Source organism: Aulonocara sp. 'chitande type north' Nkhata Bay, linkage group LG5, assembly GCF_057382095.1.
Source record: "Aulonocara sp. 'chitande type north' Nkhata Bay isolate Kocher_YH1m ecotype deep benthic linkage group LG5, A_spYH_male_GT1.1, whole genome shotgun sequence".
In the NCBI taxonomy this organism is placed as follows: Eukaryota; Metazoa; Chordata; class Actinopteri; order Cichliformes; family Cichlidae; genus Aulonocara; species Aulonocara sp. 'chitande type north' Nkhata Bay.
Window position 1 is genome coordinate 36,729,361 of NC_141348.1, and position 25,103 is coordinate 36,754,463.

Here is a 25,103-nt window from a genome sequence, read left to right on the forward strand (position 1 = left end):
TTTCTTTATAGGGTCCATTGGGATCTGCACAAAAACCTAACCTTCAAAACGGTCCTGGGAAGCCGATCTCTACAAACTAATGTGGCACAAAGAATACATTTGTGAAGGACAAGATGCGGCTTGAGCTAAAGCTGCGCATGGATTGATGCAGCTGTTTTTTGTTTTTCTTGTATTCTTACACCACTCTCTCCCCTTTTATGTCCCAATAACTGTAAAAACAGTTAACTGCTCTTCCACAGATTGGCAGTGTTTTGAGCCAAAGGTGCCTTGTGACTCACATGTTGACTTTGCAAACAGGAACAAATTAAACTAGAGCCAAGAGAGAAAAACAAAATGTGCAATACAATAGGACACCGGGTCACCCTGCTCATGCCAGATGCTTTCTGTTGCTCCTGAGGGAACAAGAATGTAGCACATGAACTTAGCCTTCCTTAGAGCACTTAAAAAAACAATGTGTAATTTTTCTGAGTTTTCTTTACCAGAACATAGATGTGTGATGACTGGCCAAATGGTTGATAAAAACCAAGGCTAGGCCCATGGCAGCAGATATGGTGCAGGCCTGCTTTTGTTTAATCTACAAATGAATTTGCCAGGCATTACATTTACACAGCTCTCGTGGTTTCCACCAGCAACAATCACTAATTGGGAAACACCTGCTAATGAGTCTCACTTTGCTTGTATCATGTTTCCTTTTTTCACAAAAGCGATGTAAAAATGTCTTATATTATAAACTATAATGAAAGCTGTCACCAACACCAGACATAAATAATTAATTTACACTTAAGTAAAACACTAGTAGAACACTAAAAAGGCCAAGCAACTCCCCCATACGATTTCATACTTGGTCTCTGCCAGAACCTTTCAATGATGTTCAAACCCCCAGAGACACAATGTCCATATGTCATAACACAGATGATTCATTTTGCACACATAACCTATGCAAATGTGCTTGCATGTGGTGATCAATGACATTCCTGTTGCCAATATTGTGTTTTTCTGAAAGTGCAATATCGCCTAAATAAGAAGCAGTAATGACATACCGTTTATTTACAGGCAGCTTCTGTATTAGTCATCAGCTTTGGTAGGCCTTTACCCAATAAGCATATCCTTGATTATCCTCCTCACTGACTCTGAGAATGATCGGGCATTGCAAGATAAATTTCATATTTTATTCAGCAGGATGTGAAACTAGTGACTGAACCCAGATTGTTACGAGAAAAGGTTTTGGGTTTTTTTAGTTTTTTTTTATTAAGGTCAACCAAAGAACTCGCCCTTTGATGACTTCACTTTTCAGACTTGAATTTGATTTGATTTCTTTTTCATTCAGTGGGAGGGGATACAAATCCCTGGGTGGCTGGGGGAGGGGTGGGGGGGGTTGCACCAGGAACCGTGTCAAAATCTACCAAATCAAATATTTGGAGCTACATACCACGATGACCCCTTGTGACTCGATGAGCAGCCGAAAGCAATTTTTTACTGTAGAAAAAAGAACAAATTGTTTTGAAACGGCCTTACAAGCCCTCCCAAATTGATCGACAGCAACGATATCTGCTCTGACATCATTCTTGATGTCTCTCCTCCTCTGCGTTGTGTTAGCACACACATACCTGTAAACTCTCTAGAGGGCACACATCACATCTGTCTGATACAAATTCACAGGAGACTAAAAGCTGCTCCACCACACAACTATGTTCATGTGAACATTACTTGAAGTTTATGTTAGTTCCATGTACTCTGATTTAGCTCTTTCACACCAGTTTAACACATCTAGTTCCCAAACGTTTTTTGCTGGGCCCCCCTTTGTTTTACAAGAAAAATATTCCCCCCCCCCGCGCGCACGCACAAACACATCCTCTAACCACACACACCCATATTTTGCTCCATTGCGGCTTATTTCACACCTCAAACATTTAATAAACAATTAAGCAAATACAAGTAATCTGCAGGTAGTAATAAAATAAACTACTAAGTCTTTTACGCTGCGTCCCCACGTACACGGGTGATTTTGAAAACGCAGCTGTTTCGTCCACACGTAAACGGCGTTTGGAATCACCGAAAACTGAGATTTTTTTAAAACTCCTTTTGGGGGTTTATGTGTGGAGAGGAATACAGAGTTCATCACACAATGTTAAAGGTGCCTTTTTCCACATCACGCTGTGCGCCACGTTATTGTTTACATGAGAGGAATTGCAGAATGGCAGATAGTCAGATTAACAGTATTTTGTCTCTATCTTCAGGTTTTACACGCTTACATTTACACGCAGTTACTGTCCCTCTATTTAGAAAGGCAGAGGCGTCATGGTGTAATTATTTTACATGTAGTTGTTTTTTCCCTGTGTAATAATATTCAACATTGTTATCAATACATTTTTCAAAAAATGCCTCTCTGTGCAAAATGGGTTTAAAAACACTAACAACTGTGGGATACTGTTTGTCCGTGATTTGAACCGAGGGAACAAATCCTGGCAGGATCAGCCTGATATTATTTGTATCCCACTGTAACTTTACTGCAAGGCTGGAACTGGGACAAAAAATCGGCCCGGGCATTTTGACTAGAGACGGCCCACCAGGATAAAGATTGAATATGTGACGTCATTCAGGGGTAAAACCGCAAAGGATTCTGGGAACTTGTGGCAAGAGGTACTAAAAAGAAACCCAAAAAATGGCAAGACGCTGTTGTATTATTAACTGCAATAGCCGGTCGCATGACAGCCACGGGAAGCCGACGGGTAAAGAGATCGTTTTGTTTTTTTATCCGATTACGTCGTTGAAGAGAAATTTTTTAAGCCATGTTTCCGAAGTAAGAGCCGACGGATGGCCTGGATATACCAAATATAACGTCTCAGAACACTCCAGCTCACATGTTAGTCTGCTCCAAGCATTCCCACAAAGGTCAGAGTTTTGTAGTAGTTAATACGTCATTTTTCTTAACATAATTGGTGATATAGGTTACAAGCAAGTCTGGCGCTGAACAGAAATTGTCACGCTATGCTCCTTTATTTATTGTACATAAATAGTAAATTGTCCTGACACAATATTACGTTTCGCTTCTGTTATTACCATGGTACACTGACAAAAACATATATTTTTATTCACAGGATAAAAAAGTTGTTTTGTATCACTAATTGTCCAGTGCGATTACAACATACAATATTATTGTTACTGCTACATTTCTGTAATGCTACCAGAAATTATTTCCACTACTAATTAATTACGGTTGAGCTCAAAGGTCCTATTAATAAACGGTTAACGGATGTGTATTTATGACGACGATATGTGAGACTGGTAAACTTACCTTTGTTCATACGATGGTCTTTCGTTCTACACGGTGCATTTCAAGGTCCTGTACCCATCCGTCGGTAAACTGTACCTGGGCTTGTTGCAGTGACCTGAAGTTACTAAACTTCATGAGTGTATGCGCTCACTCCAAGAACCGTGAAAGTTGGGCAGCACGCTAACGTCTTTTGTCCACTCTGTGTGCTAGTAAGGATCTGACCCTTTCACTCCTTTGATTTTTTCCTCGTATCTTTTCTTTGTCTTTTCGTCGAGTCTGTCTTTGTACGGACCAGCATTGTTCTCCTTTTGTTTTGTACATTCCTTTTTTGTGCGGCAAAGAAAAAAAAAGAAGGTATTGGAACCGGAGAATGAACGTTTTGCGGTGCTGCAAATTCTTGCATTTGATGCAGTACTTGGATTGTTTTGCCACGAGTTCCCGGCATGCCTTGCGCGAAAATCACGTGATTGCTAAACAAGGGGGAGGGTGCATCCGGCCTCCTCGGCTGTAATAGGTCCAGCCCAGAGTCGATCATGACCAATTGGCCAATCCAACACCTTTTATTATATATACCCTTCCTAAAAAAAACCCAAATCCATCGGCCCATAAAAACAAAAAATCGCCAGCGGCCCACCGGGCAAATGCCCGGTATGCCCGATGGCCAGTCTAGCTATGCTTTACTGTATAAAGAGCTAATATTTCCAAAATGTCAGGAGTATTTATTTATTACAACAAGTGTTTGTGAACTAAAATCAAGAATGTGGGATACTGTTTGTCAGTGATTTGAAGAGCCCAGCACCTGCAGGGAAAACCAATTCTGCAGGGGAGACCTACCTTGGCACTTGTGCAGGTGAAGCCAAAGGGAAGATATGCTTCACCATATTTTCTAGTCTTTGGCTTAGAATGAAGTTGGTTTGGAAACATATTCAGCGATGCTTCATCTCCTGCTTTGCGTTTGTGTGGGCGCCCCGTGCTAGCAGTGTCCAAGCGTTGTTTTTTCCCTTTTCATGCCCCCCGCAATGACTCTGCGCCCCCCTTAGGGGGCGGGCCCCACACTTTGGGAAGATCTGGTCTAAGCAAACATCTGTGGGATCAGAACTCTTTGTTCAAACCTTTTTTTTGTTGTTGACTGGATCTGTTTGCTGTGTCTAAGTAAATGAAGTGAATGTAAAATCAGCTTTGTGATGTTCCTAAAAGGCTCAACTCTTATCATCTAATTACTTTTTATGTATATTCTTTTCCGGTTCATGTCCTTAGTGTCATGTTAACTTTTCCCACCTCCAACTGTGCTCTCGAGAAGTCCAACAGGTTTTGAGAGATTTCACAATTGCACTCAATCTTGCAGCGAGTCAGAGGGAGAACATCTGCCAAAACGAGGTGGCCCGGAGCTATGCGGACCAGTTTACTGTTGTAGATGAAAAGCGGTTCTTTTGATGAATAAGAGGTGAGCCTATCCCAACGTGTTGTATACACGTTGGGATAGGCTCATGAGCCTCTTGATCCATGTTTCCCTCTGGGTAGTTTGACACATAGGGACACATGTTTTAAAAGGCTTAAGTGGAATTACGATGTCATCCTTTCAGTCAAAAGCTATGACTGTGTGATATCTGTTTTTTTTTTTTTTTTTTTTTTTTTTTTTTTTTTCTAAATGACATCAGAAACAGCAGTATGCGACATTACGTGATGGCAGAGCTTCAGTTCATCCTTTGTCATTTTTTTTTTTTTTTTTTTTTTTTTTTTTTTTTTAATAAATAGGACAGGGGGAATGAATGAGAGAGAGAGGGGGAGAGAAAGAAAGAAAACCAAAGGGGAGAAGAGACGGTGAGAAGGGGGGGGAAGAGAGAGAAAAAAAAAAAAAAAAAAAAAAAAAAAAAACTCCTGGGTCACCTGTATGGAGAAAAAACAAACAAACAAACAAACAAAAACAAACAGAGGAGACAGCAAACAACAAAGAGCAACATAATAATAGAGAAAACAAAGCACCATCACAATAAACTAGCTAGTCATAGATATCAGTATTTACTAAGTAATAAACGATATTGTGCAGCACGCAAGATAGACAGCGCACAGTGTGCTTTGAGGCAGCAGCCAAGAAAGCTTTAGTCCGCGTCTGTGAATACCCATGTGTGCATACCTGTGTGGATCAGCATGCTTGCATTCCAAAGGTTTCTCCATGTAATGATCTGCTAGGGAGTGTGGGGGGGCCACAGCCCCGTCCTCCAGGGTGTGAAGCGGGTATGGAGGAGATCAAAACTCCAGACATCCAGAGGCCCCCAGAACACAAGAGACCATGGAAGACCAACAGAGGGGCAGCCGCGCCACTGTCCCAGTAAGAGCTGAGGAGAGTCCCAGATGAGGGCTCGCCCAGCAGCCGCGGAGCAGAAGTCAGGGGGAGTTGCAGTGACGCGCCCGTGAGCTCCGCCGGCCCCCAGCTGCGCCTGAGTGACCGAGCCCTAGGCCGAGAGGCTGGGGGCACCCCACCTCCAAAGGGGCCCGAGCGAGCCCCAGGCCCCAGGCCCCGACAAGCGGCCGCCAAGGAGTGAGCCGGTGTGTACCCGGACGCCCACCCCCAGACACAAAGAACCACCAACACACCGACACCTGAGGGAGTCCGCCACCGGCAGGGGAAGTGGTGGTGGGTGGAGATAGGCCTCCAAACCTTGGAGGGCCTGAGGTGTCCCCAGAGAGGTGGCGCCTGATACCCAACCTGACATATAGACACAGACATACAGGCACACACAGACACAAACATCCATTCCCACCCTCATGCTCTCATATGCACTCACTCCACACTCAACCAACGTGGAGACAGACATAAAGAGACGCTGTACACACAATCACACTCCCCAAGCGTACTCTACAAACCGGGTCTAGGTACCCTTGCCCCTGGAGGGGGGAATTGCACCCAGACCCAGGTGGTGTTACCCTTTTCCCTGCGGTGGGGAGAGGCAGACCACCCCGACTCCGCAGCAGCAGGGAGGCCCCACACCCCAGACCGCAGTCGGACGGCCAACTCCTCCTACTAGCCCCCCCGCTCCAGCAGGCCGCAGAGAATGGGGGTGGGAGAAGACTCCAAACCTCCCTCCACCCGCTCATTGTAGTGTTGATGCATATGTGTTCTAAGGTGCAATTAAAACCCAGGAGGGCATGGAGCTACCTGCCAAGGAGCAGCAGGTAAGCGCATAGTCCCTCCTGCTAACCCTCAATGACTAAGTGTATTTAAAATTGAGAGGTGGGCAACGACGTCAGGGGTGAGGTATACTTATCATCTAATTACTTTTTATGTATATTCTTTTCCGGTTCATGTCCTTAGTGTCATGTTAACTTTTCCCACCTCAAACTGTGTTCTCGAGAAGTCCAACAGGTTTTGAGAGATTTCACAATTGCACTCAATCTTGCAGCGAGTCAGAGGGAGAACATCTGCCAAAACGAGGTGGCCCGGAGCTATGCGGACCAGTTTACTGTTGTAGATGAAAAGCGGTTCTTTTGATGAATAAGAGGTGAGCCTATCCCAACGTGTTGTATACACATTGGGATAGGCTCATGAGCCTCTTGATCCATGTTTCCCTCTGGGTAGTTTGACACATAGGGACACATGTTTTAAAAGGCTTAAGTGGAATTACGATGTCATCCTTTCAGTCAAAAGCTATGACTGTGTGATATCTGTGATTACTTTAGTCATCTTCACCATGCTGAAGTGACAGATAGGTAATGTAAAGCTTTAGAAAATTACAGTATTTTTTTTTTAACCCTTCTGACAAGATATAAGATCAAATACAAGATAAACCTATAGCAAAACATATCAGTGTTTGGTAGGTGTTAGGACTACCAATAAGATGTGCTGTTGTCTGTTTAGAAACAGCCACCCAACCACAAAAGACAGAGACTAGTTTTGTAGCAGGTTTTTTTCCATTGCTGAATTTCCCTGTAAGTCATGTGACAACTGTAATGTGAAAAAGCATAACCACAAATTTGATCAGTAGCTCCATCAGCGAACTGACTTCGGCGCAGTGGTTAGCACCTTTGCCTGACATTAAGAGGGCTCTGTGTTTGAATGTTCTCATCTCCTGTCCCTTCTGTGTGGAGTCTGCATTGATTTCCTCTGGGCACTCCGAGCTCTCCCCACAGTGATATAGATTACTTTAGGTTAACTGGTGATTCGGACTTGGCCATAGGTTTAATGCAAGGTGGATGAAGAGTTTAATAACACAGACAAAAGTGCTGCATGAATATATATGAAAAGGCCAAATATGGCTTGGAGCATAATGTTGTCAGTAAGACTAGAAAGTGCTGTATAAGTGATTGCAGAATAAACAAGCGACAAACAACTACTTTCCTCTACATCATGAATCACTTGGCTTGGAAGTGCTGTTTTACTTTTTGTTTTTTTCACTGCTGCTTTTGTTGGGTATATGAAAATTAGAATATATGTTCTATGACTATTTGTTGGAACATCTTTAGTGAGTCTTGGGTTATGCTGCCCTCTTGTGGCAGGCTGCAGATTTTTTGTGAAATCATATTAAATGATGAAAATCATTATTAAATACACTACTAGTTGCGGTTTATAAACGAGCCCCTCTCATTAAAGATATTTAGATTTTTTTCCCCTTTTGGTTTGGATTTTTTTTTATTACCGTGTGTCAACAATGCAAAAGCAGAAAACTAAGAATCCCACTTTGTTCATCACAGCTGACCACACTGTGGTCACAAAGGGTTTGACGTGGTCGGCAACAATACCCAGGTACACTGCATGCCACGAAAATAAAGTATTTGTGATGACTGATCATAAATGGTTTGAGCATCTCCCAAAACAAATAATTGTTGTGAAGCCAACCTGTAATTTTGTCCTCCCCTTAATTCATCTGACAGCCAGATAGAGTATAAAAACATGACGCTTTAACACCAACATATAATTTTTGTTCAAAGTGGCTAAACTTTAATTTCCACATTCACAGTAATCAATCTCTTTATGCTAACAGAGGCCATTTTTCTGCACACTAGACAATTTAACCTTTATACCTCTCTATAATGCCACGTCACTTTGAATGCTGGACCTTTCCCTGCAGGGTATTTCCGCTTTCTCATTCATATCAAATTGCACCATAATATCCATGTTTATGTGCAGCATCACTTGTTTTGGTCCGGCGATGAATCTAACCTTTGCGATTAATCTTTGACTCAGACTCTGTGTGTGCCTCAGTTTTCCGATGACATCTTTTATTTTTGCTTGAACAGGCACTACAGTTGGAAAATTACAGCACTATGCTAAATGAAAAAAGAAAAAATCAAGAAAGCCCTCTAATTCGCAGCATGAGCACTAAACAGAGAGACAAAAAGAGGAGTTGGAGGTGCTTGAGCGTTTTAAAATATGCTTTCCCATCCTTCAGGAGTTTCACAGTGGATGCTGCATCTGTAGCTTTTCCTTTTTCCTTTTCATTAAACTTGTAAATAGTCCCATTCAGCTTCAAATATAAAGATACATTGAGACAGTAAAGATGCTGTAGTGTTTAAATTTATATAATCTTCAATCAGTCAAAGAGCGTCTGTGTGTCATGTTGGTGTAAAGTGATCTTCATAAGCTGGAGTCAGATTCTCTGGTGATGAGCTCTCTTTCACTTCATTGAAGGCGGCGGCTGAGAGTTTTTGGAGTGGCAAGATGGTAGATTTTGGTAAGGCAGTACATATTTCACTCTGAATCCAGTGTTAACAGAGGCAACGCTTAAAAAAATAGTACACAGAGGCATTAATACGACAACAAGAGACATTTCCCTTCTGGATCCCGTGGAAATGAATTTAGTTCATGCAGCAGAAAAGGCGACTGTCTCATCAATATTTCAGAGACGGATCCTCTTTCCGCTTTTCACATTGGAGCTTTCTCTAGCTGCATCAGTAAAAGAACACCTGCCTTCCTCACTGACAAGAGAGCAGTCTTCACCAGTAGTAAAGCAATCAAAACCACGTATCGCGGGGCCACACACACACTCTGAATTCAAAATATTTAAACAGAAAGACACAAAACTGAATACAGTCTGCACAGGTGCTAATAATGCCCACAGCCTAGGAGTATTAATTTAATCAAAATTCAGTTGATAATTTGGTGGAAACTCATAAAGGCCATGCACTGCTTCAGTTTAGACAAGATGAGCAAGCAGTGTGTGAGAGCATCAGCATGCACCTAATCACGGAGCTGATAATGCCAAAACACTCACATTCACTCAAATCTCCGCACAAAACAGCTGCAGCTTTATATCTCCAGACAGGTTTTAGCTCGTGCTGTTGACGTTATTAACACACGTAGATGAAGAGAAACTTGGTGGAAGGTAAAAGTCTTAAACAGACACACTGCTGTTGAAGGGCGGGACAGCGGAGGTTAATGTAAACAATCCTCGCAGTGTCTGGTAGAGCACATATTTCCATTTCAAAGACAAGCTCGGCTTAGAGTGGCTGTGGTGTGCGTGTGTGTTTTTGTACTGATGGGGAGCAGTCTTTTATCTGGTTTCAAAATGCTAATTCAGAGACATGCTGCAGAGTGGGGCACGAAAACAAGTCAAGGCATTAAAGAATCAGTTCAGCATTCTGGGAAAATATGCTTCTCGCTTTCTTGCAAACAGTAAGATGAGAAGATTGACACATCTCTCGTGTTTGTATTCTACATTAACTCAAAACCTCTAAATAACCTCTTGTGCTATTGCAGCTGGTTTGATTCCAGCCAGAGAAACAAATCCTCTTCGAGGTTGCGTAAAATCTGCCAAATCATGCTTACAGAGCAGCCTGCTGTGGCGACCCCTTGTGACAAGCCAGCCGAAAGTAGCTTTTACTTTTTTTGTCTGTGGTTTGAGGAACTGGACGTATTGCATGTATAAGCTGTGTGTTAAACCATTGTAAACTTTCACGGGTGAAATATGAAGCCACTGCTTCTATATTGCTCAAGCCTTTAAATCATATAAGGGCTTAAATTCATACTATCCAGCTGTTTGTTAGGTGGCATCTCTTGGTGCCTTTTGGAGCATTTAATGAAATTATCTGTTGAACATGGCTCACTATGTGGTTAAGTGCACTAATAGCCTGTCGAAGAAGACTGGATTCTAGTTTTTCTCAGGTTTTTATAGGTAAGCAACAGGTTAACCTGCTAACCAAGGTAGCTAGTGTTAATTCCAGGAGAGCAGTAACCACTGAAACAGCCATTAGTATGTTGTTAAAAAGCACTAAGCTGAGATGAACACTTTATGTTTGTAGCCTTCACTTTGTTCCAACTTAAAAAGATGCAATTTGGAAGAACTAACTTCCACCAGAGAAGAGAGTATTTGTGGAGTAAAGGGGCAAAGGTTGACAGAGTGGTTGCAATTGCTGACAGTTGCCAAGGGTTCAGTCACACTAGAGTAAAAACAGGACAGCAACCTACTTTTCACTAGGAAAAAGCAGTGGTTGCCTGGTGGTTGCATTTCATTTTTCAGGTGTCAGAAACCAACTGAAAGTACAGTGACCAACTGGTTGTATGCAACGCCGCCAACTCCAGTAGCTGGCCACTTTCGATTGCATGTAGACTGCACAGGTTGAATGGTGGAGGCAACCTGACTTCACAGTCAGACTCAGACTGACTGCAGTCACTCTGAGAAAGTTTAGTGAATTTTACAAATAACTATCATCTAATTAATAAATCCAGCCACACTGCAACAATGTTGCAATCAATCTGAATCTGGTCTTTAAAACAACCACTTCAAAGGCGACAAGATCACAAGTTCACTGCAGTCGCAAAACCTTTTGGGAGGCTTAAACCACTGCTTTCCCTAGTGTGACTGTAACATAACTATATATCTAATTTGCTGAGATTTTAGCCAAAAGATATACCTATCTTTTTTGAGTTTGAACAACGAGCTGTTTTCAGACTCACATTCAAGCAGCATAAATCTTCTCATCTTGTCAGTCAGGACGAAAGCGAACATGCGCATTTCCCAAAATGTCAAATTATTCCTCAAAGGCTAAATGTGTAAATACTGAGAATGAAAACACTGTACTCAGTGAGGAAAAAAACTGTACAAGCATCCCAACTGTTAAAAAAATATACACATGAAATGCGCAACGCACAGCTCATTCTCGCTATCCAGGCACAGCTGACGTTACCACATCAATAATACAATGAGAGAACATCTTGTATGGCGTGTTAGCGTCACAACCGGTGTCAAACACAGCTACACACGAAAGACACAATAATATTTTGCTTCAGTTGCAGTATCTGGAGGTGAAGTGATCCTGAACAGATTGAGCTGTCAGTCTTCTCCACCATGAGTGCAGAGATGAAGACAGCTCACTGTGCCTGACAGGAAGAGAAGGCTTTGATTTGATTTCAGGTCTCTGGCAATGTGCAGTTATGACCGGACGGTTCAGTCTGGGTTTGATGAGGAAACGTCCTCAGCTGGAACTTCTAAATTGTCTCCACGTAATTGGCTGGGTAAAGACCGAGCTTGCCGTTGTCCAGGCGACCTTTACACCAGCCCTGATCATCCTCATCCTCCAGTTTCGTCAGCTCATCACCTTTAACAGAGGAAGAGAGTCTGAGAAACAACGCCAAAGTGCAATAAAATTACATAAACACTGCTGATCTCAGATAAAATAAAAACTTGCGGCGTCACGCAGGATCCTCAAAAGCTTTTCCAGTGGTTTTCATAACATTAACCATTTTGTCTCACTCACCAACTCTGAAGCTGAGCTCGTCCTGCTCTTGGCCATCATAGTCATACAGCGCTCTCACTCTCACACCTGTGCCCACATCTTCATCGAAGGGGTTCATCCCTCCGTTGGTGTCGTTGCCTGAGTTCGGGGCTGTCTGGTCCTCATCTGACCACTCTGTGGAGGCTGTGTACGGCTGGTTTTTATCGTAGCTGCTTACACTGAAAGAAATTTTTTTCACAAACAACACAAAAGGCACTCAGAGGATGATGTGGATTAGGATATGCATTAAAGCACTGATAACTGGTAAGCTGTTACCTTCCTCGGTCTACAGCGTGGTCTCCTGCTGTTGTAACATGAGTTAGCATGACTACATCATTTCCTTTCTTTGACTTTTCTTTCTTAGAGATGTTATGGACAAGGTCTGGGTTGTATTCCTGCAAAAAAACAAAACAGAAAAAGATGGAAAAACGGTTTAGATTTGGATGTAATAGATTTAGAGTTGGATTTCATATTAATCATATACATCTTTTTTTATTATACAATCTCATATATATTCAGGGATATGCTGAATATAAACATAACTATATATAGTATTGTTTTTTCTAATATGTAATAAATATTTAACACCCTGCTTCATCCATATACCGGTACTGCTTTATAAATCGTTATTTCTCTGTAATGGTCCACCTGCACACGTGCAGCCTGTTCTAGTGTTTAATTACCTCAAACTGTGGCCAGTTCATGTGCATGCCGGGGCCGTGAGCGTTGCTGAACCACTTCAGATCTTCTTGTGGGCTGGCTGATGTGATGGTGCGTTCAAGCTCTCTGTACACTGTAGCATAACTGTGAACAGAGAGTGGGGATTTGGTGAATGGGTAATGTTTACATGATTGCTGTCTTGTTATCGTAACACTTTCAGTCATGTCAGACCTTTGGTTCTCTGTGAGGTTGAGGTGGCGTTTGACATCCAGCAGCACCTCCCTGAGGAAACTCAGCCTCTTCTCTTCAAACTGCTGGCACTGGTCGAACACCTGCTCCATGTTCTCCATGTATGAAGGGGTGCATTTACTCAGCTCATCCAGAGCCTTCTCATACTTCTCCTTAGCCTGTGTTGCAACACACACGGACATTACATGATTAAAGAATCATTCCAGAAGCAAAGCTCTTCACGGTCTCATGCTTCCATGTATAAACCTCTGGCATTAATATGCTAATCGTTGCAAAGTACCCTTGGCACCGCTGAACCATGGCATCAGACTGCCAGATGACCTGAGAGCAGCTGGAAGTGTTAAAATGTTTAAACTTACCTCATCACCTTATTTCATGTACTGTTTTTATTTGATCTAATTTGTACTTTTATTCTTATTTCTTGATTCAAGTATTTATGCCTCTTAATTTTTACTTTTTAGTTTTACTAAAAATCCATCCATCCATTTCTCCATTTATCCAACATGCAGCCTGTGGTTTCAACTTGCCTGCTTTTTAATTGTTGTTAATTTTATCATATCGTATCACACTCTCTGCAATGTTTTGGTTTTAGGTTAAATTGCTTATCTGTGTCTATTATCTGCTTGTTTTATTATATTTTCCTGTCCTCAGTCACTTCTGAAGCACATTTAGCAACGTTACCTAGCATGAGGTTCAGGCAAGGTTACAAATAAAATTTGACTGATCAGAAATTGCTTCTTGTCATGGACAAATAACCAAAAAGAACAAAGAAAGCATCCTGCTTATTGTAGTTGATTAATTTTGGCTTATATGTCTGTGGCATACTACTCTACTGATGTCCAAAAACAGTTAAAAAAATCATATCCCTATTGACATTGCTCCCTTACAATCACCACACACACAATTGGCTGCTTTATCACGGCACCTGAACCATTATATGAATGGAAGTAGTGGCTGGTACCACGAGAAGAACGCTGCATCTGTAAATTACCCTGTGAATGTTTTGATGCAGCACCTCCTAGAGGCAGTTATATCAGTGTTTCAAACTTTAGGTCCAGCCATTTTTGAGCACTGGCATTAGCCTATTTGTTAGTTGAAATTAATAACACTGGTCCTAGATTAGTGGTACAATGTCAGTTTAATTCTGTTTAACTGAAATGGTTCTGCTCCAGAAGTTCTTCTACTTCTGGTGCCAAAGAACCAGTCTCTAACTAATGTCAGCTTTCTCCTGTCTCCTGTTTTAAGCTCCACCCCCCCCCCCCAAAAAAGAAAAAAACCACCAAAAAAACCCCAGATAATGTGACTGAGCTGCTTTTAAAAAATGATTACAATTATTTATATTTCAGTCTGTAATAAGATCAAAATGGCTTGGGGTGACCATTGTTTTAGTTTTAATAACACACGTATTCCACGTGTTCATATAAGTTTCATTTATGGAGTCAATTTGAAACGGACTAATCTTGAGAGAACAGTATCAAATGTTCCAGCACTGAGGCAGTAAAATGAGACTAGAGTCCATGTCAAGAGCAGTGAATGAGAGTTACTGACTGAAGGAGTGGCATACTGTCACATATTAACAATGCTGCACTGGCTCCAATCAGACAGCCTTAAAATAGCCTTATTTGCCTTTGGCATTATTGCAGAAAATATCTTTTGCATAATGATGCTGGAGCAGCGGCAGCTGATGTTCTCACCTTCTGTGAGTCCTGTTTACATTTGTCCACTTTCTCATGGAGTTTCTTCTGCTGATCAGCTGCCACAGATGACTCTCCCTTGATGTTGGCCTCTCTGGTGGTAGCCAGCTTCTCCTCTTTGCAGGCCATGTGGTATGTTTTCTTGGCAGCCTCGAGCTGAAGAAGGAAATTCAACATAAACAGAAGAAAGCAGTATGTAATCAAACTTTGAAGATTTAAAACGAGTCCTGGTAAAGTCCACACTCCCTCACCTCTTTCAGCTTTTTGGCCCATGGTTTCTGAGCCTTCTTGAAGCCTTCCTCTGCCTCTTTGGTTTCCTTGAATCCACCCATCATTTGTTTGTGGTACGAGTCTTTCTGCCAGTTCTTCACTTTCTCAAAGTCCTCATTGATCAGGTAGTTCTTTATGTCCTGATGGAGCTCGCTCACGTTCTCAGCCTCTGTCATCATCGCCATCCAAGCTCGTTCTACTGTGCCGTACTGAGGCCCTAGTGAAAGAAGGAAGTGTGGGTAAAGTATCAAAACTTTATTTGACATGGACTCAGATCTGGGGGGTGAAAGACGACACTGAGAGCAGAAGCCTAGAGGAAGGATCGGTCTATTCCCTAAAATCTATAAATGGGTATTGAGGAAAACTGTTCCCATATTAAATGCAAAAGATGTCTTTCTGTTTACTGCACTTTGAAGGCAATTTGTAAATAAAGACTAGTAATGTATCTCCATGTTAATATGAAATACAAACCCAACCCTGAAAAAGTTGGGACTCTGTGTAAAATGTCAATTAAAACATAATGCAATGACAATGATTTTAAAATTTCATAAGCCCATATTTTATTCACAATAGAACAAAAAATATCAAAAGCTTAAACTGCGACATTTCACTATTTCATGAATAATAATAGCTGATTTTGAATTTGTTGGCAACAATTTGTCTCTGGAAAGGTATCTGGTACTAAAAAACAGTTGGAGTAACTAACAGCAGATCATTAACATGAGTATAAATGGGTTTTATTAATGGAAATAAAAAAAATACCTCTGCAAGGCAGAGTTTCATAGAATTAAAGATTGGCATCGATTCATCAGTTTGCAAAAAACTACATTCACAAATTATGAAACAAAGTCAGAATAATGGCCCTCAACATAAAATCGCAAAGATTTTGAATATCTCCCGTTTACAGTACATAATATCATTTTATATAAAATCAGATATTATCAAAATGCACATTTTATCAATTTAAACACTTGATACGTTTTCTGTGCTCTGCCTTAAATAAAATATGGCTTCATCAGAACTGCAAATCTTTGCATTCTGTTTTTATTTTTACAAAGTATCCAATGTTTTTTGGAATTGGGTAAAATGATCTCTCACCTTTGTCTACCAGCTGCTTCCATCTCTTGGACCACTCGGTCAGTTGCTGTGCGTAGGATTTCTCAATTTTGGCACGCTCTTGGATGCAGTTCATCAGATCATTGCAGAGCCGATGACCATCATCAATCCGCTTCACCGTGCGTTTGTAGTTCCCAACCTTATATAAAAACAAATAAACATCACAGTGACATTCAGGTTACTCACCCAGTATTTATACACAACCAAATCCCAACTGTTGCCTGATGGCATTTAATTTTGTTGTAACAGAGCAAGTACTTGATGGCAGTGGGAAGGAAAAACTATTTTTTTGAACAGGAAGAAGTGGGCTCGGGGAGGAACAGCCATCTGCTGTGGGGATCACTAATGATTATGTTCTTAAAATATTCGTGTTCTGCCTCATCGAGGTTCTTGGAAGAAAATTCATCACCTAAGGCTTTGAGCTGTGAGATTTAGTTAATTTATAATCAGTTCAGACCAACAGCTTTCTATGAAAAGCTGCTAGTCAAAAAAGGCTGCAGACATCTTTTAGGTATCACAATAAATAGACTGTTAGTCCAATAATCCTTTTTACACAAACTTGTCAGTTAACCGCATAGCAAGTGACACAAACTGTTTGCTGGCTTAAAACATCCTCAGTCAAGCTTGTTTGTCCACCTCAGTTTACTGATTTGGTTCACTGATTAGACTATCTGAAGTGAGCCTGAAGTGGATGATGACAAACACAGCTGATCAAGGACGGTCCAGTGGCCTTGAGCATAGTAACCCCACACACGTCCCAGCCAATCGGACAAAAGTTGACTTAAAGGGAGGGGAGCTAAAATAGCTTGTTTCAGTCACAAGGTGAACTGAAGGGCTGCACAAAGGCCAATTATATGATAAATAAAGATTATTCTAAACTGCATTTTATGCAAAGTCACTCTGGTAGGGTCCAAGAATAAAAACGTGTTTGAAATTTGCACAGTAAGTCTCCTTTAACTTAAATGTGTCCTAAAATGTTCAAATCAGGACATCAGAATTCCCATAGCATCACTGGGTTATTAGGACCCATACTGTGATTTCAGATAGTTTTCAGATACCCCCTTTGTTTGTAAAAACTACTTTTCACTAAAACTACTTGCAACTGTGGACCAATGTCACACGGTTATCTGCTGTCATGTCAACTGTACACATTTGAATAAATGCCTAAATATATATATATTACAAAACAAGAAAAAAAATTGTCTCAGACTATCTCCTAAAATATGGGTCTTTTCTGGTTCTAGCTAAAGCTATATAAAGGATTGGTATTAAAGTGATAATGGATTTACATGACCTGTGTACTTCTACTGTTATTTGGTGCACCTTGAAAAAAACCCCCAAAAGCCTGTCGGTGAAGCAGGAAGGATCAGCAGGGAAATGGCTGCTGCTGCTGTGCAAAGTTATGCAATGAAAGCAGGGGATGGGTTAATGTCATATAATGTACAACTCTCCATGGATGCAGGAGCAGCAACCTCATGGAGAGCTCTGCCGAGAGACAGAGCCCCTGTGAGAGAGAGAGAGCTACACAGAGGCTGAACCCCAGTTTACTGGCTTCATTTTACACTTTTAGCAGGACTGCATCTTTGCTGAACAGGCACTAGATGTTTACACTTAATACACCTTGAAAGCAACACCCAACAAGCCTAAAATCGGAACTAAATGAAAGCAGCTGGGGGGAGCAAATGATTGCATTCCAGACCAGGCCTCTGCTGGAGCAGCAGTGAGCTGAGTCAGCGATCAGCAGGCAGCACTGCAGCAGCTCCACAGCAGTAATGCAGTGGCTGACTGTGATAAAGTGACTATGTGCTGGAAGCAAATACCTCTGCTCCTCCACCTGACTCCCGAACATGAAGAGACATGATGAGGATAAAACTGAACCGAGTCTGAGAGGAGATCGAATATAAAAAACCCGAATGTATGAAGTCTTCTGTCTAAAGCGCCTCCTGAGTACATTCATCAAACAAACTCCTGCATCTGAACATAAAGCAACAGGACAGTCTGTACTGATGAGGTGAATAATTTCAACAGCAAATTGCTACCTTACCACCTCACCTGAGTCACCACCTCTCATATATAATGAATGAGCTTCTTGGCACTAGTTTCTCAAATTACTCAGGGCTGTTTTTGCTCAGGAAAGGTTGCAGCTGATGTAATCTTGTGGGAAAAACCCAGAACAACAAATTGCAATTGAAACAACAGACAAGCAGAAACCATTAATATTTACGCAGAAAATCGCCTACTTCCAGCATTTCAGTTTTGACAAAATGGTGCAATCCTTCAACTTAGCAGATGGTACACTGAAAATCTTTGATCTGACAGACAGATGAAATAAGCAACAAACAGACCATAGGAAGTTGTGCTGGAAATTTCCTATTTTTCATATACAGAAAACAACAGATTAATCAAACAAAGTAAGACTGATCTACAGTGATAAACTATCAACCTGTTGGGACCAATAAACACAGTACCTTTTTCACTGGCATGATCTGGAATAAGGTGATTTGTCCCACAGATAACTCATCCTCATCCCATCTCTATTAATCCATCGTTTGGACTGCCTTTGTCTATACTGGTGCCAAATTCAGAGATTATAAAATCTTACTCTGACTTGGCTGATAGACATGGACGATGAGCCAATCACAGCTTGGAATGCTACCATTTAGAAAAAGCCCCCTGAAATAGTGTTTTCTGAACTCAGCGTAACCCTCCTGTTATTTCCGATTCTGCCCTGCATTAACCGCAGTTTGTTCATCTGGTATCCCACACCCACTGACTCACCTTTTCCTCTTCCCTCATCAGCTTCTTTATAAATATGCTGGTCAAATTCCACTTGCATTGACAGGTCGTCCAAGATTAATGTACAGTGCCAGGGAGCTTTTATCTTTTCACCCCTCATCTAACCCCTTCATTGCTCTTGTTTGCAACATTTTATGGTAAAGTGAACTGTATTTACCTTTAATTTGTGTTTATTAGTCCAAAGAGTCAGTGTAGGTAGGTACTCATTCATTACTGTGTGTACATGCTCTTGCTATGTTTCATGTGAAAAAGGCCCATTTATTTTCCATTTAACAAAGATAACCACAACTCAACAAACTGTCCCCTCATGCCCTAAGTGCCTGGGCTGATCAAACCTTTGAGGCCCGCGGCAGGCTCTGCCTGCACCCCGGAGGTTTTGCTCTTTCTGTGGATTGTTTTAAAAGGCAGCTAAAGACACATTTGGTTTATAAGCTAAGCATTTTTATTTTAGTTCTTGTGCTGATTTTATTTGTATTTTTTTCCTTCATTTTCTGATGAGCATTTTAATATATGGTGACACATTTCAGCTTGATGTCTCATCAGGATCACAGTTTAGCAATCAAACGGGTAAATGGGCTGGCATTTATGCACCACTTTTCTAGTCTAATGGACCACTCGAAGTGGTTCAAGAGCACTCTCGCGTGCACAGTGGAGGAGTTGGGTTTGAAACACCTGATTAATGGCGGACTCGGTCTACCTCCTGAGGAACAGCTTTTTAAGGTGACTTGTCCACAAAGATACACAGGACAAAAAAAAAAAGACTACTGGTGAGGAGTTCTTACACTTTGAGAGCACGGGTTGGGCCAACAATGAAATATTTCTGTTTTTCCTTTCATTTTAACTGTGCCATAATACAAGATGTGGCTTGATAAATCGAGTCAATCAGAAATAATGGCACCAACATAGAGTAATTTGTCATGCTGAGGAAATGTGTGCGTCATTTTCTGATCTGAGTTTGAGGCACCCGCAGCTCAGTGATCCATTCCAGTCGATAAATCTGTTGCTATGCGCAGTGGCAAGTACTTGCCTGATTTACGTGCAAATCTCCAAACGGCTGACAAATGAGGCCCTGTATCTTTCTCTCAGATAAAGTAGGTTTACTGAGAGTTCATTACTAGGTCGTGTCACTTCCCAGCTAAGTTTAATCTGTCAAATGTTGCTCCTAGCTGTCTCACCTCCCAGAAACTGTCTGTGGTCTCCTCCAGACTGGCGGACTCATCGTAGGCTCCAGACATGGTCCCCGATTTGGCAGGGTGGCTTTAGGCTGTGGTAGTCTGCAGCAAAATAACTCTCCTTATGCACTGTAAGACAAGACAAGCGCAGAGGAATGTAAAACCCTCTGATGTGTGAGACACATAAAAACTCAGTTCACAACTCTTTTAGAATTTATAAATCCGATTAGAACAAATCCAGCATCTGCAGTGAGATTCACTAAAAAACATTGTTTAAAGCAAAACCAATTAGTAATAGTAGCATAATATCTTGGTAACAATATGATAACCTGCTAGAAATAAGAAGGTAATGTCTGTGATTTTATAGTTATAGTTATATTTGGGACCGTGTACTTATTAACTTAAACCATATCCTATTAGCTTATTTGACTAACAGAATAAAAACTAAGGTTGCATAAAAGTAAGGTTTCTCAAAATAGCTGACAATTATTGAAAATACTGATAAAGAACTAGATGTGGTTAGTTATACTGTTACTTAAAGTATTCACCCAAAAATTAAGCACTCCAGTTTCAACAGTTTAGGCGAGAGTGTTAGAGGTGTGGTGTACTCAGAATATAGCTATCCATCCCTAGTGAATTTTGCTGTGGTTTATTTCTAATAATACACATTAAATATTCAAATGTGTTCCAATATACTATTTTGGGCAGAAAAGAAAAAAAGATAAATTAATTATTTTACTGTATACACAAATTATAATAGTGGATTTTTTCTTTTTTTTTTCTTTTTAATAAGGCAATCCGTATCTCTGAAATGGTTGCTCAAAGACCTGCCAATTACATCATGCTTGCTTTAACATTATTCTTCTTTCAAAACTTCTCATTTACAGTATGCAAGTGGGCAGTCTGATGCTACTTGCTGCAAGAGAGGCTGGATCTTTGGACGGTTAGAGATCAGTGAAGAAGACGGCGCAGCCCCCCTACAAACCTGAATTGGATAAGCGGGAGAACATGGATGAGATCCTATTTTTGTATACTGGACATTTGAAATATGCATTCCATGATCACTTTCCTTCCTACCTGAAATATTTTTACCATGTTACGTGTTGTCATCCAGATATAAAATATGCTGTGAAAGGTGGTCCTGTTCATTAAGTTTGTTTTAAAAGGTTGTTAACATGGAGTAACAGGTGGGTTTGAATTTTGCAGCATAATATTTACATTATTGCTTTTAAAACCAGCAGGGTGTTGGGAATCTATGGTAGAATAAATTCAATAAATATAATATAGTAATACTATCCAATATGCAAAAAAATTGGTCAAAATTACATTATTATTACGAGGTTATTACAATTTAAACTCTGTATAAAAATGTGAAGATTACCTTCTTATTTCTAGCAGGTTATCATGTTGTTACCAAGGTATTACCCTACTATTACTAATTACTATTACTAAACTATTACTATCACTCGGATGCCTTTATTTCCACATCATTACCCCCCTTATTATCCAGTTACATCAGTTTGAGTAAGGGGTGGGCGATATAAACGATATATGATAGAAACTATATAAATTTGGCCAACGATAGAGATTTTGACTATACCGCTCTACCCCGATAGCGCATGTTGATGATGTCATCAAGCTGCGCCTGTTTTGGCCGAAAGTGTCACAGCGGCTACAACCATTATCATCTGCAAATTATGCCGGGCAACAGTCATAGCAAAGAGATGAAGCACTTTTGAAATACGGGGAAAGCCAAAAACTGCGCTTCCTCCACTTCCGTAACATTGATTCATTAATGTTGAATTCTCTCGCAGCTGTTCTATTCCCATGTTGTTGCAGTATATTAATAACTAACCTCGTATTGTGGATGAATAATCTCAGTTGTTCTCCTGACTGAAGTTTGCCCCGTGTATAGCATCCTGCTATGCGATTGCATTTGTCCCTGACCTGTCATGTTTAGGTGGAAACCAGCGAGCTAACTTCCTGTTAACTTCTAACTTCGGTTAAATTTAATAAATTCTGTTTTCATGGATGCATGGATGTTAAACTTAATTGTTACACTTGGTAAAGCAGCAACGCTGATGATTTTATTAAAGATGAAAGAATTTAGACAGTTTTTAACTCTCAGTGTTCGTTTGACTTTGGGACCTGAAGCGGACAAAGTTTTGGACCCAGATTACTGGGTCCAAATTATTACAAAGCTCCTCACTACGGCAGCCGTAATGCTCTGACAATCCATCAAGCAGTGCGGCTTACCAAAGTTGTACTAAAACATTTTTTAGCAGATTTCTGCATGCCAAAATCGGTTTGAGGTCAGTAAGCACAACCAGAATTCATAGGCACACTCTCGATTTTTGAGAAAATTAAAGGATTTTAAGTGTGCCTTACAGTGTCGAAAATACATTATACAGAAGAAAAGAATATATCGCGATATATATCGTTACTGCACGTACTTCAAATTATACCGCAATATGGATTTTAGGCCATATCGCCCAGCCCTAGTTTGAGTGTAATATTACTCAACTGTAACCACTGTTGCTACCATGATATTGCTTGATATTAACTGTTATTACTTTGTAATTGCATTGTAATAACTCAGAAATTACCACATTATTATGTAATTTTTTCTGCTTTGTTACTCAGCTACTACTGTAATAAAAGGTGCTGCCACAAAAACTACAATAATATGCTAATAAACTTTATTACAACGTACAAACCAAAGGAAAATAGAGACTGGCATCAAGGGACATCAAAGGTTAGTCAATCAAGCAGGTTACTTTATACATGCTGATATCAGGTGAACTCAAATGCAGTCTTACCCTTATAGCCTGAATGCTTCCAGCTATTTTCTACCTGCTCTCGTGAGATTACTCTGTCAATAGATTTAATGACTAGCTATTAATTTTCAGTGGCATAGACTCAGGTGGCTATTATCAGAACACTGCTGTAAAATTGCAGGGTAATCTTCACTCATTATGGTCACTTAATATTATCCCACGGCCTTACTGGAACACCTGCTGCAGAAGTTAATCAGTTGTGGCTACTAGTGATGGCACAAGATTTTCTATTTGTCTGAAAATATCTAATATTTATATCTATATTCACCAGATTACAAAACCTCAGCATAATTACTAAGCACACAGACTGCCTAACGATATTTAAACTCATGCCTCACGCCCACCAGGTTCAGTACACAATACAAATTGCAGTTTCAGAAAGACTACACTGTCAAACTGCCACACAGCATACCACTGGATGGAATTAAAGTCGTGAACCAGCAATATAAGTAAGTAAATAATATTAACTTCTATAGCACCTTTCAAGAAAAAAAAAACAAACATCAAGTGTTTCACAAAAAAAATACCAACGCATAGATTAGTGAGAGATTACCTAGGGAAAACTTCAATATCCCCCGATAATAATAAACGTTCACACTGCAGGCGCAAGTGCATCAAATCCGACTTTTTCGACCCTATGCGACCCATATCCAATCATGGTATGACAGTGTGAACGGCACAAATCTGATATTTTCAAATCCGATCTTGGTCACTTTCGTATGGTATGTGAGGATTTTGAGAAAAACTCTGAGAATCTATGGCTTCAGGTAATGAACCATACTAAGGTTATAGATCAATTTCAGCCAGAAACACATATTTCAGATTATCAGTTGGATTAAGACTTATGGCTTTTATCTACAATGTTTTGTCACTTCTACACGACAGAAAGTGCTTTTTTCATTGTGCACAAGCAGAACCGGCCATCTAGTCTGCAAAATCTGGAGAGCCTACAGGTGTAAGTCATGATATGAGTAATGTGAAATGTATTTAAAATGCTCAGATAGACATTTTGTGGGTGCAATGACTGCCTATGAAATGGGGAAAAGAGTGTCGATGTGTGGTGACGTGTTGAAAGGGGCAAGAAAACAGAACACAGGGAGATGCAGGAGAGTGCATCTGGTTGTGGCATAAACATTAATTACTCCCCAGCTAAAGTGCAAGAAAGGCTTGACGACAAAAAGCTCTTAACTGGGCATGATGTATACACACTGTTTAAACTGTACATATATTTTTATGCTACATTGTTGTTGTTTCAGTGCTTTGTAATTTTTTGTGTTTACTGTAGTTTCCTATGTTGCACTGTGGTGTGTGACTACTGCAGTACATTTAAAGAATATCCACTTTTATTAGTCAGGAAATATGAAAGGCAATACTTTTAGGGAATTAAAAGACAATGAACACACTTCCTTTCATGCAAACTAAAAAACATGACTATTTGATGGTGAAAGGAACTTGTTGTTTTGTTGTTAAACTGAAGGTCTGGGGCATTTATTAGGTTAATTAGAGTGTTTTGCAGCAGCTACCTCTATCTCGTTTTGGAAATATATCTTTAATATTTCAATAAATGTGCCTGAGAACTACTCAGTTTACTTTTGTTGTCAGGGTCCTGTGTCTCCTGACCCAGCGTTTTTAGTTCTTTGTGATTTTTTGTATTATTGTACTTGTGAGTTATTCTATCGTTTCTAGTTTTGATCCCTTGCCCTTCATGTTTCTCTGTGCCCCCTCTGTTCTGTGTAAGTGTGTGTCTTTGCATGTTTGAGTTTCTTGTTTTCTGTCACTCTGCAGTGTGCATTATGTTCTTATGGTTGGTCTTTTGTTACTCCCTCAAGTCTAGTTTCTTGTGTTCCAAGCTTAGTATTTCCCTCTGTGTATTTTGGTTCTTAGACCTCTGCCTTATGGTTTATGTCTCTGTGTTTCTTAGTTGCTGTCTCCACTGTGTCAAGTTCGCGTCTCTGTGTGATACTTCCTGTTTTACCTTGAAGGTCCGTGTCTTATGTGAATGCGTCCTGCTTTGCTTGCCTCGTCAGTCCTGATTTCTCCCAGCTGTGCCCTCCTTCTGTGTCTCATTCCCCTCGTTACTTCCCAGTGTATTTAAACCCTGTGTTTCTCTGAGTCAGTGTCGTGTTGTCCCTCAAGCTGTGTGTTTCCTCGTGTGCCTCTCTGCAAAGTGTGAGTTTATATTTTCCCAGTTTAGTTTTGTATGCTCGTTTTCTGTGACCAGCAAATAAAGCTGTAATTTTGAGTTCATCCCCTGAGTCTCTGAGTCCTACATTTTGGGTCCAACTCCTGCCTGCCGCACAGCGATTCATGACATTTGTAATACTTC

At 40.6% G+C, this 25,103-nt stretch overlaps 1 protein-coding gene across 1 annotated transcript in view; it reads right to left on the minus strand.

Moving 5' to 3' along the window:
- Nucleotides 1-8,228: 8,228 nt before the first annotated feature.
- pacsin1b (protein kinase C and casein kinase substrate in neurons 1b) overlaps nucleotides 8,229-25,103 on the minus strand; it is a 36,201-nt gene continuing 19,326 nt past the window's right edge. Inside the window, exons 2-10 of the mRNA XM_086293319.1 lie at nucleotides 19,944-20,069; nucleotides 15,955-16,111; nucleotides 14,838-15,073; nucleotides 14,587-14,742; nucleotides 12,875-13,050; nucleotides 12,667-12,787; nucleotides 12,260-12,378; nucleotides 11,966-12,162; nucleotides 8,229-11,806 (exon numbers count right to left, since the gene is read on the minus strand). Of these exons, the coding sequence (XP_086149445.1) occupies nucleotides 11,697-11,806; nucleotides 11,966-12,162; nucleotides 12,260-12,378; nucleotides 12,667-12,787; nucleotides 12,875-13,050; nucleotides 14,587-14,742; nucleotides 14,838-15,073; nucleotides 15,955-16,111; nucleotides 19,944-20,003 (1,332 nt within the window). The 5' untranslated portion in view covers nucleotides 20,004-20,069 and the 3' untranslated portion in view covers nucleotides 8,229-11,696. The remainder of the gene's footprint in view (nucleotides 11,807-11,965; nucleotides 12,163-12,259; nucleotides 12,379-12,666; nucleotides 12,788-12,874; nucleotides 13,051-14,586; nucleotides 14,743-14,837; nucleotides 15,074-15,954; nucleotides 16,112-19,943; nucleotides 20,070-25,103) is intronic.